This window comes from Chamaea fasciata, unplaced genomic scaffold, assembly GCF_029207755.1.
Source record: "Chamaea fasciata isolate MVZ Bird 193981 ecotype frontalis unplaced genomic scaffold, bChaFas1.0.hap1 SCAF_7, whole genome shotgun sequence".
Lineage (NCBI taxonomy): Eukaryota > Metazoa > Chordata > Aves > Passeriformes > Sylviidae > Chamaea > Chamaea fasciata.
Window position 1 is genome coordinate 46,297,026 of NW_027094092.1, and position 12,399 is coordinate 46,309,424.

Genomic DNA, 12,399 nt, shown 5'->3' on the forward strand with positions numbered 1-12,399 from the left:
GTGGGGAGGAGCAAAGTCTGACCAACACTCACCCCTCACACATTCCTCTTTCCAAAAAGCTTTCTGATTTACCTCAGGTTTAACTTCGCTGCCCATTTCTTTGAGCCCGCTTGCTGGCTTTGGAAGTCTGAGAAACTCCCAGCAAATTTCACACAATCAGCAATGACAGCCACACAGGACAAAAGCTGAGCATTACTTGTCTTTCCCTTTGTCCATGAGTAGAATCCTTACCAGCTAGTCTTTGTGATAATGTGGATGCATGTGGAAGTGTAACACAGTCCAGCATGGCCCATCAGTGAGATCAGAAAAGGTAGTTTGGAAGTGATGAGGTCAAATAAATGAAATGCTGAGAAGTGTACTTGCTCAAAGTGTAGTTTAGCATATAAGCTTTTTAACTTGATGCTAGAGGACAGAAAGGGTGATTGTGAGAAAAATACCATTACAACTGACAACTGAACAAACAAAGAATTAGCAAGGTAAATCTGGGACTCCAATATATCCAAGTTTCTGCTATCATTCCAGAGTAGAAGAGTCTACTCAGGAAAAAACAGATTTTCAAGGAAAATTAAAGCAATTTTAAAAATAGCTTTGATGTTTAAAATGCATATAATTAATGACAAAAGTTTTCAAAGATACAACTGGATTAGTTCTGCTTGGATTGCTTCTCTTGTTCCTGTGATTCTCTATCAATCATGAAAGCAAAAGTAGAAATTAAATAAATCGCAGAGTAAAAATGGTTATCTGCACCAAAATTAGAGACGAACTTTTACCAATTACTTGAATGATAAATCTTCTTATTGTAGGCACTGCAGAGTCAAACCTTTTATCAAGTGCAACAGAGATTGCTGCTACACTTCAGCATATGATTAGTAAAGCAAATGTTAATCATTTTGGGTAGCACAAGCACACTGCAGAATAAAGGGAGTCACCTCTGAAACCCCCTATTCCTGTCTTTAAGACTGGAATTTAGGAGAGGTGTATGTAATCCCTGTTGAAAGGCTGGAGATCTCAGGCTTGTGTAGCTTGTCCCTACATTGATACAAGGGCTCAACAAAGCACTTTAATAACCATTTTACTTTACGTGGCTCCCACCCGAAGGTTAGTAAAACCTTGAGACAAGGGATCAAGGAGCTGGGTGGTTTTCAGTCCCTGACTTACCTTACTGATCATTTGAGCAGCTCTTATTCCTGCCAAAGGCTGGGGGAGCAAGAGCACACACAGATTGTACGTCCACTTGGAGGTTTTTGCCAGCCACAAAGTCCAGGAGCAGCCCTCACGAGGATGACACCCACCCACAGGCACCAAGGACTTTCCCAGGACTGCCTGTGCACATGGGCATTGTTTCCCTCACTTCAGTGACTGAAAAGATATGGTGGTCTGAGAGCAGATTGCAAAAGGCAGAACTCTCTGTATAGCAACTAAAACAGATATAAAAATATCTTGGCCTTCTTACTTCATCTTAAAAATAGGAAAAAAAATGCAGCTGTAAAACCTCGGAACTTGTTGTTTTAACTTGAAAACTATGTTTAAACAAGCAATGCTGTTTAATTCATATGCTGCAAGGATTTCCACTTCTGTCTGAATATTCCTAAATGTACAGCCTTACAGAGATAATCCATTTTTAAAAATAGGTAGCTGAGGCTATTCCCAAGAGGTAGAAGCTTGTGGATTTACAGTGAAACTGATTCCAGTGCAAGAAAAGGAAACAGATATTCAGGTTCACCTGATATGCACAACACCAGTGACAACTTCTCCACTAATAAAAGACATGACACAATTAGATTGCTAACCTTTCCACATTGGGAGTTTATCAAAAGAAGCCAGGACTTGAAATGAATGAGAAGAATAGAAACTGAATTCTGTTACAGAATTCTCCTATTCTCTACTTTTGTCTGAAGCTCTGTTGAGAAAGACCACCTGCCTCAGATCTAGGTGCAAACTGCCTTGATAGAAAAGCTTTGATATTATAGTAAAAGGTGAGTCAATACTGTGAAGCAGCACTCCTGTGAAAGGTATCACAAGTTAACTAATGGAACTGGGACAGGAAAAGTGCTCAGGAGGAACTGAATTAAACAAATAAAGGTTTTGCACCATTTTTTGGTATCATGTAATGGGTGCCAAAAGACAGCAGGGCCAGAACACAAATTACGAACTGGGACTAGGAAAGAGAACAGTTGGCAAATAGAAAAGAGAAAAAGAAAGCCAAGGACAGTAGGAAGAAAAAATGCCAAACAGGGACTTTAAATGGGGAAACAAAACTGATGTTTTTCGCAGTGAGCAAGATGACACAATTTCTACTGCCTTTAAAATAGATTTGAAAACATTACCTATTACAGGATTTTGGTCCATTTTACAGAGAACATATGGTCCAAATACCAAGCAGATACAATTTCAAAGTAGCCTCAGCCTAACAGGCATTTGAAATGCCAGGGGGAAAACTGAAGAGCTCCCCAGGTTTAAGTCTTCTGCCATTTGAAGATGCTCACTCGGGCCCCACACTGTCACAGTGAGGATCCTTCATGTGCTTGAAGGGCATAAGCTCTGGTGAGGGACAAATAACAACATTTTCTGTTCTTTTCCCTGAATTACCTGCTATCCTGTGCTAAGCACTTTAAAACCACTTCTTGAGACAAAATAGCCAAGTATCAAGGAGCACCCAGTCTAATGGGGAACCTGGAACTCTTCCCAGGCTCCAAGTGCGCCCAACACTGTAAATGAGTGGACACTGCTCATGCGCCCTGAATAGTCACTGCAACAATGACTCTTCTCCACACATCCCAGAGAATCTCTGGCAAGTATCTGTCTACTAAACCAGCCAACTTTTCTTTCAAGGGACACAAAGGGCAGAAGATGTTGAGAAAGAACTATGAAGACAGTAAAAAACCCAAGGAATATTGTATAAATATTTAACATGCTTTTCCCAAGCACTACCAAGGTGTATGTAAATGTCCATGTATTATGCAGAGGTAGTGTAATCTGGCTTCATCGAGAGCTGGAGTGGAAGGAATAAAAAAGGAGTTGTGAAGATTTAAGGAAACCTGAAATCTAAGGTAACAGTACCATTGGCAAAGAGTATAGCAGCTTCTTTTCTCTCAACCGGCCTCAGAATATTTAATTTTGATGTTGTTCATCTTCAAGTCCAGCCAGCCACCTCATAAAAATGTGTTCACAAGCCATCTATTTCCCCCAGATTCTTAACCAGGACACAGGAAAGGTTCCATTTAAAAATCATTTTATTATTAACATAATCTTCCCATTTAGCCAAGTGTGGGTTCATGTATAAGGAATGTCGGTAAATATTCCATTTGAGGCTTCTTTTTACATATTTCCATTGATAAATAAACTCTGAATTCACATAAAAAAGTTAAACTTAAATAACTAATATATTTTTTGTAACAGGCATACATTGGTAAAATATAAATATTCTTGTACTCAGCCTTTGCTCTAGATAACAGTTAGCCACACATCACAGTTATTAACGACTAAAAACAAGAAGTCAACTGATTTTCTGGCCTGGACTAAAATAGAGATGGAAACAGAAAATTCACATTTTGACTTTGGGCCAAAAGAGGTTGAGAGGCAGGAATAGAACGGTTTTATCAACAGCCTTGTTAAAAATAGTCTGCTCTGCCACTGAATCTTAACTTATTCTACAATTGGTAGTTGATTCCATTATAATTTTATGTAACACTCAAGTTTCACTAACAAAATATGGCACATCATCCATGAACAATATAATGATGTTTTAAAACTACCAGGGCAAAACTGCAGGCGATATGAGTGATTTGGCTCTGGCTCACCACTCTGTCCTCTCAGTCTGACATTAACAAATGGTGGCACCTTCCTGCTTTGGCCACTTTCCTGCAAAAGAGTGGAGTTTGTTACCTGTAGCTCTAAAGTTTCTCAAACTAACCAGTTACCAGGCAGTCTCATACACTGGGTTTGCTCACCCAGAAGTCGAGACCGAAAATCGGTTGATGGAGGTGCCCTCTCACAGGACTCTGGGGATGATGGTGAAAGGGACCACGGGACTGCTGGCTTCCAGCTCCAGTGCCGTCAGGAAGCATTCAGTCGCGGCATCATCATTGCCTTGGGCCTGCAGCACCTCTCCCAGGCTGTTCCAGACCTCGTGGGCTGTGGAGTTCACCTGGACAGCGTCTCTGAGAATCTTCTCTGCCAAGCTATAGCGCCCAAGCTGGTGAAGTATCAGAGCCTGCAAGAAAACAAAGGGAAAAGAGCTGAGATTGACCAGTAGGGCTTTCCTGAAGCTCAAACAAGGTCACTGCAGTGAAATAAAGGTAGGCAGCTCTTGGGCTCAAAGTGTTAGACTATGTAATTTTTATTTAATTCTTTTTAATTTAAGAGAAGAAATTACCTGATGCAGGACTGGAGCAAGCTACTCCACACCAACAAAGTCAAGTAGTTTTGGACAGGAAACAAAGACTAAATAACAAAAACTCCACCTATTTGCCAAGAAGCAGGAAGTACCTGGGCTTTAGTGCAAACTCCAGTTACCTGAAGTCCTAAGGTGTGTGGCCTGAAGTTTTCACATCCTCCCTGTGCATTTCAGCACCCAGTTGGTGCCCTATAACACCTGAGACCACATGGCACCAGGGGGATTCGGGGATGGCTGTAACAAGACTGAGTTCAACTCAATGGGCAACAACCAAAGTGCTTGATTTAATCTATGGAACGGGAAGAGGGACCAATATTGCCCCAGTAATGCACAAAGGACCAGCAGGCACAGAACTTCCTCATGAGCATCCTTGTTACAGATCCTTTATCTTCCTCTGCGAGATGGGATCCAATTCAACACTACACAATCCAGAGCATGTCTAAACCCACTAGGATATGGGCTGAATGAGGCCATGGAAATCTCCATCCATCTCATTCAGCTATGTTACTGTGCCAGAAAAGTCATGGAATGACCCAGTAAGAGAGCTTTATTTAGGGATTATAATAATCCTAACGATATTACGCATTTTTACATTGTGATTGTGTATTGCAAAACACATGGACCACAAATCTTTGTTTTGCAGAGAGGTGTCCCAATTACATGCTTACAGAGGCCTTGTGACTTCTGCCCTCCCAGCCCCCACTCCTTGGACCACAATTTCTTTTATCTCTCTGTACATCTGTCTCTCAAATCCTTATTAACCTAAGCATCGATGATTAGAAAGTACTGACATTCTATGCAGCCCCTGAATTATCCACCATACGTTTCTGGAATTGTGCCCACCTGGCTGACCTTCAGCTTGGGAAGACTGTTAACTCCAACCTACAGAAAAAATGAACACACCCTGCTCTGTAGAACAATAGAAAGAGTGATGTACAGTATTGCCAAGTGAATAAACAAATGCAGGGCAGGCTAATTTCTATCAGCCTGGCAGATGTTCTCACATAAAGGTGCTAGAGGGCTTTTCTGAGTTTGGACTTTTTTTGAGCTGTCAATTGAGTCAGCATTTTCAGAGCAAGTGAACAGTACTTCCAATGCAAAAAATGGATAACTTTCAGGGTCAGTGCTTTTTTTTTTCCCTGCAGTGAAATGATTGTCAGTGACTGGTAGGTATCAGATGTGAAACTACAAAAAAATGAAGCAAGGAGATGGAACACACAAGCTGGTGTCACTGCGATGCACCTAACCTTAATAAAATTTAAGTGTTCTTATTTTTCAAGGTGAAAGTCTATTTTCATAAGCCTTGCTTTTTTTGGGTGCAGATATGTATATTTTATACTAATTTAAACATGTGAATTACTGGAATATTGCTAATACTTTTTTCTTGAATATGCCAGACCATTTTCCCTGCTTGCTAAGGATACAAGCTGTTCTTTTCAAGACCAAAGAAAAACCAGTTTTGCAGATATAAGCCTGTTCATAGAAAGAGACACATATTACGTCACATCTGCCCTATCCTGTATGGCAAAAAGGACAGCTGAGACTTTCCAAGTGATAGAACTAGAGCAAATACTGGCAGTTTGCCTGCTGTTATGCTTTCCCAAGAATACAAGCATTAGTGTTGAAATTAGCATTTAGCAGTGGTGAAGGAACCACTCTTGTGTGGGCAATGAGGTCGCATACTGTCCCCTCATGTTCTGAGGACACAGCTTTCTCAAGGGAGTGCCTGCTGAAAGTCAGTCTTTCACTGGTGTCTTAGCTTGGGATGGGTGGAAGACTCCTGCCTCAGGTGGTAGCCCTGGGACAAGAAGCTTTGCTCCCAAAGAACAAACAGAAAATCAGACTTGTTTCATGCAGAGCATTAAAAAGATAGTGACATTTGAACACTGTAGCTGTGGGCTGAACTCAAATAAGTGATCTAGAGAAAGAACACAAAATACCCTCTAATTCATTAACTCTCAGAATGATGGTCAGATGTCATGCATTGTAAGTGTCCAGTTTGTAAATCCCCTTCCCAGATGACTTCATTGAGGCACAGAACATTTCAAATTGTTTGCAGTCCTTGCCTGACTTTGCTCTATTATTCATTACACACCACAGGCAGAAGGAGCAAGCAGGTCTATCATGCAGCAATATCCTTTGGTGACCTCACACCAACACTCATCCAAGAAAGCTAACTTCTGTTTGTCAGCTGTCAGCATATGCCTGCTTTCCGTATTAACTCTTCAGGAAAAAAACTTAAACCACTAAAACCCACAACAACAAAACCCACCCAACTAACCCCCGTCCCAACCCAAAACTCCACTAAGACTTCCCAGAAATCAGTACAAATTATCCCAGTCCTTCACTCCTCTGCTTCCTAACTAGAAACAGAATCTCGAAGCTACCAGTTCTGGCCCTCACCTATTTAGCAGCAGATGTACAGACAACAGTTATCTACAGAATAATGTTAAGTCCCCTGCTTTATGGCTGGAGATGGGCCTGAACAACACATCAGCTCTGCAGAAACACAGAGGGGTAACTAAGTGACATATGGTTCACACCTTAAGACTTGGCATGTTACCTTAAAATCTAAGCAGAATGCCTTTTCTGTATATCCTCTCTATAAATCTTTAAAAGGATAAAATATGAGAGGGATTTTGAAACATGAATCAATTAGAAGAAGTGCTATACAGTAATTTGTGTAAATAACAAGAACTGTCAGTAGGAAAACATCCATTTGCCAAAATATAAAACCACTAAATTCTGAAGGAATTACAGAAATCTAAGGCAACCTATTTGTTCTTTGTACATTTTAGAATGCTGAAGTACTTGACAGAGGTGTTTAAGACAGCTGTTGGCATCTGCAGGAGAAAGAAGGATCTTTCCTGCTATTGCATCTCTTTCACATGAAAGAACAACAAATGTATGACATTTGCTTCTAACACAGTTATAAAAGCCTCTAATGTGTGCAGACTTCTTCATTTTGCAGCTAAGTATAAATGTTGCTTATTACTTTACTCCATGTTTGGTTTGCTGAGAATTTTGGGGTTCCTTTGAGGTGGATTTTTTCCCTGTCAAATCACTGATCCCCTCTAAGCCTCTGTTAAGGCTTTCTCTCTGGTTAGGATGTCTGTATGTTGTAAACTCTCTAGACAAACCTTATTTTTCTTTTGGCCAGTTCTACATTGTAAGGGCTGATTTTGTAACTCAAAAAACTCCGAGAGAGAACTCTAATGAGAAATGGCACAGGCAGAAAGTGAAGAGAATCTCTGAAGAAACAAAGAGACTTTTTTTGTGCCATCATCACAACCAATGAAACCAGTGCTTCATGTCTCCAGTCCGCTGATATTTATACCAGTCACTTCGAATAATCAACAGTACTCAAAGATCTGTGGAGTTCAGATGCTCTCTGCTCAAGGAAAGGTCAACAGCCCTTTACAGTGCCTAGCCAGAGCTGGGAGTAAAAGGGATTTTGCAATTCCAAGAGCCTCCAGGGACTCTCCAAAGGGGCTTTCTAAAAGAGCAACACTGTGTAACACTGTGTACGGCCCTTGACAGGGAGGTACTGTTGTCACTAGACAGGTTCTACACAAACTTCACATCCTAACAAAATAAAACCCTCTAGGAATTAATCAAAGTGGGGAGGAAAGTGCTTCCAACTTTTGCCACAGGCTATTTTCAAGATCTTGCCAATTCTTTCCTCACCCAGTCTGGAGTCACAAAATCTCCCTCTTGTTGGGCAATGATTTTAGATGTGTTTCCTCCCTCGGTCATTTCCTTTACACTTCATTTTACATTTCCCCATATACAAAACTGCTATTCTTTGCTTATTTCACCCAAATATATCTCCAAGGGCTGTTATTTACAGTGTTCAGTCAAACAGGGCCCATTTGTTCATGAGACAAATGAAAGCATCTTTTAAAAGGAAAACATTCAAATGAATTCCAATTTCCAAATGGAGCATTACAGCCTTCAAATAAAATTTCCAGTTAGAAGATGCACTACTATTTATTAATAAAATATCATGACTCAGAACCTGAACAACATCACGTAATAAGCAATTGTATAATACCATAATTGCTTAAATAAGCATGTAGTGTAGACTTCACTGCAAAGGTATCTTTTTTCTGCAGATGGGCTTTCTCTCTTTGCAAATTAACCTGTCATAATGACTAACCAGTCAATGCAAAACACATATCTAGACAAATAAACATAGGACTAAAAATCTGTAAATAACTAATTTTTCATTTTGAAAAACAGCTATTTAAAAAATTATTAACACCAGCAATTTAGAGCAGTCTAGTAAGGTCACTTTTTAATTTGCTTCTAGGCAAATCAGAAGCTAACGTTAATTTTTTTTTTTTCTGTGGAACTAACTACGAAAAAACTACAGTCATAATTATTGCCCATCATATGTCTCATCAAGCCAGATCTACATCATGAAGTGCTAAACCATATTTGCATTAACTGGGGGGAAAAAAGGGTAGAAAGGTAACACTACAAAGATCTCTGTGGTTTCTTCAGTGGAACTAAAAACTTTGTCTCAAGAGAGATGGAGGTTTCCTTAAAGTTTAACTGTCTGACTACTTCTCCACTGTGCCTGAAAATAAACAGTTCTCAGTCTCAACAGAAGCATCACTTGAGATTTTTACCTTTATTCACTTGATATCAAGAGGAATATTTTCATTTTCTCTGAGAAAAATATAGACTAGAAGTGGGAGATGTTGGCAAAAGCAATGAAATTTATTTAAAAGTGAAAAAGAAGGGGAACTGTGACCATGAGTCCATTTGCACTCTTGCCTTTTTCAGGGAGGGTGCTGAACTGTCTGCAGAGAAGAAAACAGGGAAATGGGAGAAATGGACAGAACAACAAGAAGAAATGTGGGTGACTTAACAAAGAAAAAAGTGCCAGAGATTCTCACCATGTTTAAAGAAATGCAGTCTGTTGACCTACAGAAGTCTCAACTATGGAAATTTGAGTAGTATCAGATACGATATTCATATTTATTCCTGGCAGGTCTGTTACATGACTTGTTTGCTAAAAATCTTCTGATTTTTATGATACAGATCTTATTTAGCTAAAAAATAGCCCTCAGAGCTAAAAGTTTGTCTTGCAAAAACAACAGCTATAAGAAAACATTATAAGCATATGAAAATAAAAAATGGACTGATTTTGCTTTTAATGATAAGACCAGGAAGACAGAACAACAGTGGCCTGTTTTGCTGATGACCTGCTGAAGGCCAATAAGCTAACAGCTGATAATGTATAAGCAGACAGAGCTATTCTGAAGTGGAAAATAATGATTTTTAAAAGCAACAAAAGATTTAAAGAACTCACTTCATCCAACTTGACAATAATTTTCCCAGTTCACTATCTTACTGTTCTTAAGTGGGTCCCAGCCTAAGAGATAATCAACTTTAAGCTGTGATAGCAGAAGGACATGCTAGAAACATCCCCATCCTATCTAAAAACTTAAAAATCAGGGATTGTGACCATAAATAGTTACAAAACTCAGTGTGCAATGTATGCATTGCAAATCCATATGCAGTGTAATTTTAGCAACACAAAACTGCCCCTTGTTACATGCTGCTTTTTCAGCCTATTTTGCAAGTGTTAAGGTGGCTGCTATTTTTAAACAAATCTATCAAACTTGAAGGTTTACCAGAGACTTGACAGTGTTATGCTATAATAATGAAACAGAAGTGTTAGTGAGGCAAAATGAGAAGAATTTGCATGATACATGGAAAAAATAAGTAAAATTCTACATCTGATACTTTCCAACCTCTGTGATAAAAATATGCATTTTATATGTAGTCTATAATCAAGATTTACACTTACATAGATTGAAACAGAACATTATTTATACACTGTGCTCTCCTATTTTCATTTTAGCTGACATTGTGCTGAAACATGTCCATCTAGTCAAAGTATGACTTTGCATAAGAAATAATTTACAAACTCCTTTCAAAGGCACATGCATGTTGAGTCATTGTGCATGACTATTTTCTGCAAGTACGAAAAGATTGTGACATAGCACATCAGTTAGAAATAAGCCATTCCATCAGAAAAATGATGAATAAACATAGTTCTGTATCTGCAGACACAGGTTGCATTTTAATCCACGGATTTTGAAGGGTGGCCACATTATAAGGTTTAAAACCAACTGGATTGACCACACTGCTCTTACTTTACAAGTAAAGGTGATAATAAATATATATTTTTAACTGGAAAAGAAACTGCAACATGTATATAATTTGTTTTCCAAAATGCAGAATAAAAACTATTTTCGCTAACAAGGCAATTATTTTGAAAAGTAAAAAGCATATTTCTTCAAATACGGTCTAAATAAAAACTTCCTAGCATCTCAGAATGGATTTTCTTTTTTAAATGAGAACAACCAGCTAATAATACTACATTCGATCACTCACTAAACCAAACAAAGCAGCTGATGACCAAATACGAGCCTGTGCATTGAGCCAACACTTTTGTTCAGAGCCTGTCCTAGATCCTCACCTGTGCCACATGTCCCTCTCTGCCTCACCCCCTCCCTTGCCTTCCTCCATGCCCAGCCCACCCTCGGTGTGCTCTGTGGCCCCACTGGAGCCCCAGTTTGTTATTTCTCTGCCCATCCCCCAGTTCTAACATACCCCCTAAGGTATCCAATTGCTTCCCCTGCTGCAAAACACTTGTTGCTAGGAGAAAAACCTACTGCTTGGCAACAGATTTTTAAAACAACAACTTTGGCTTTGTTACTCGCTGAACTTCACATCACCAGCATGAAAAAATGAACCCGTGTGGTCAGGAGTACATTTGTGTACTTATAACTCCCTTGGAAATGCCTGACCCCTTCCCACAAGGATGTGCTTGCCTTTTGGTTCCTTACTCCTCACAGCCCAGAATGCAGAAAGGTTCAAAACTGAAGGTTGTTTTTAAAAACTGCTGATTGTAGCCTCCCACTGAGATGGAAGCTCTTGGGGGACCTCTTTTCCTGTTAAGACAGCATGTTCTTGCAATAATCTGCTGTAATTCTGATTTACACTTTATGTGAACATCCAGGTTTTTAAAAAATTAGCACGACTATCAGGCTACATTGCAGGAACTAATTTGACTATAGCAAACACACTGGAAACAATAAAACACCTGACGAGAAAGTGAAGCAGCTAGTGACTCCAGAGCATATTTAACTTTTTACCTCCATTTGAAAATTACATTGAGGGTCTTATTTTATACGCTGTGGCTACCAACACAGTAACCCCACAATGGTTCTCCCTACAGAAGTCAGATGGCTACAACTCTGGCAAGTACTGCATCACCACTGGCACCAGGGAACAATTAAGTATAGCCTTAGTTCTCAGATTATGGCCAGTGCTAAACTTGGAGTACTTGTCATCTGCAAACGTTTTACATTTCATCCCAGGTGCGACACCATGAGATGATGCTGAAGTGTACGTACGTCCCTGGATCACCTCCCTCCATCTGGAAGCTTGGCACCACTGAATCTTCCCTTCCCCCCTCCCAGCACTGAAGCCACATCGTCTTCTCAGCTTGCCCACAAACCAGAAATGAGAATTTCCCAGATGTATAAAACATATACACCTGTGATGAAAATGGGTGCAGGAGATCACAGCTTCACACAGCGCTGTTTATGAAATGGGCCCGTAGTAATTTCTGTAATTACTTGTCTTTTGTGATTCATACCCTCCCCCTATGTAGGCAGTTTACAGATATAAACACATCACAGTGCATTCCCTACAGAAATCCTGCCACTTTATCAGTCTAACCTGCAGCTGTATTTCAACACTGCCTGGGCTCAAAGCAAGGCCAAGTTTACCACTGGATCATTGTGCTCCATACAGAGATTCCGAAGCACTGTTTGTAATTGATATAATTATTTTTTCAGGATTGAGTCCAAGGGTCAGAGGTATAACAAACTGTATTTCTGTTATTTAAAACCTAGGAGTAACACAGAAGTTTCAATATCCAAAAGAGGAAAAAAACCCCTGAATCCTCCAAAAATTAT

General features: G+C 39.7%; 1 protein-coding gene across 2 annotated transcripts in view; it reads right to left on the reverse strand.

Moving 5' to 3' along the window:
* Positions 1-3,215: 3,215 nt before the first annotated feature.
* The window catches only part of TTC7B (tetratricopeptide repeat domain 7B), a 124,190-nt gene continuing 115,006 nt past the window's right edge, over positions 3,216-12,399 (reverse strand). For both annotated transcript variants that reach the window (XM_066188654.1, XM_066188652.1), the window contains one exon: positions 3,216-4,213. In XM_066188654.1, coding sequence (XP_066044751.1) covers positions 3,992-4,213 — 222 coding nt within the window. In that variant the 3' untranslated portion in view covers positions 3,216-3,991. The remainder of the gene's footprint in view (positions 4,214-12,399) is intronic.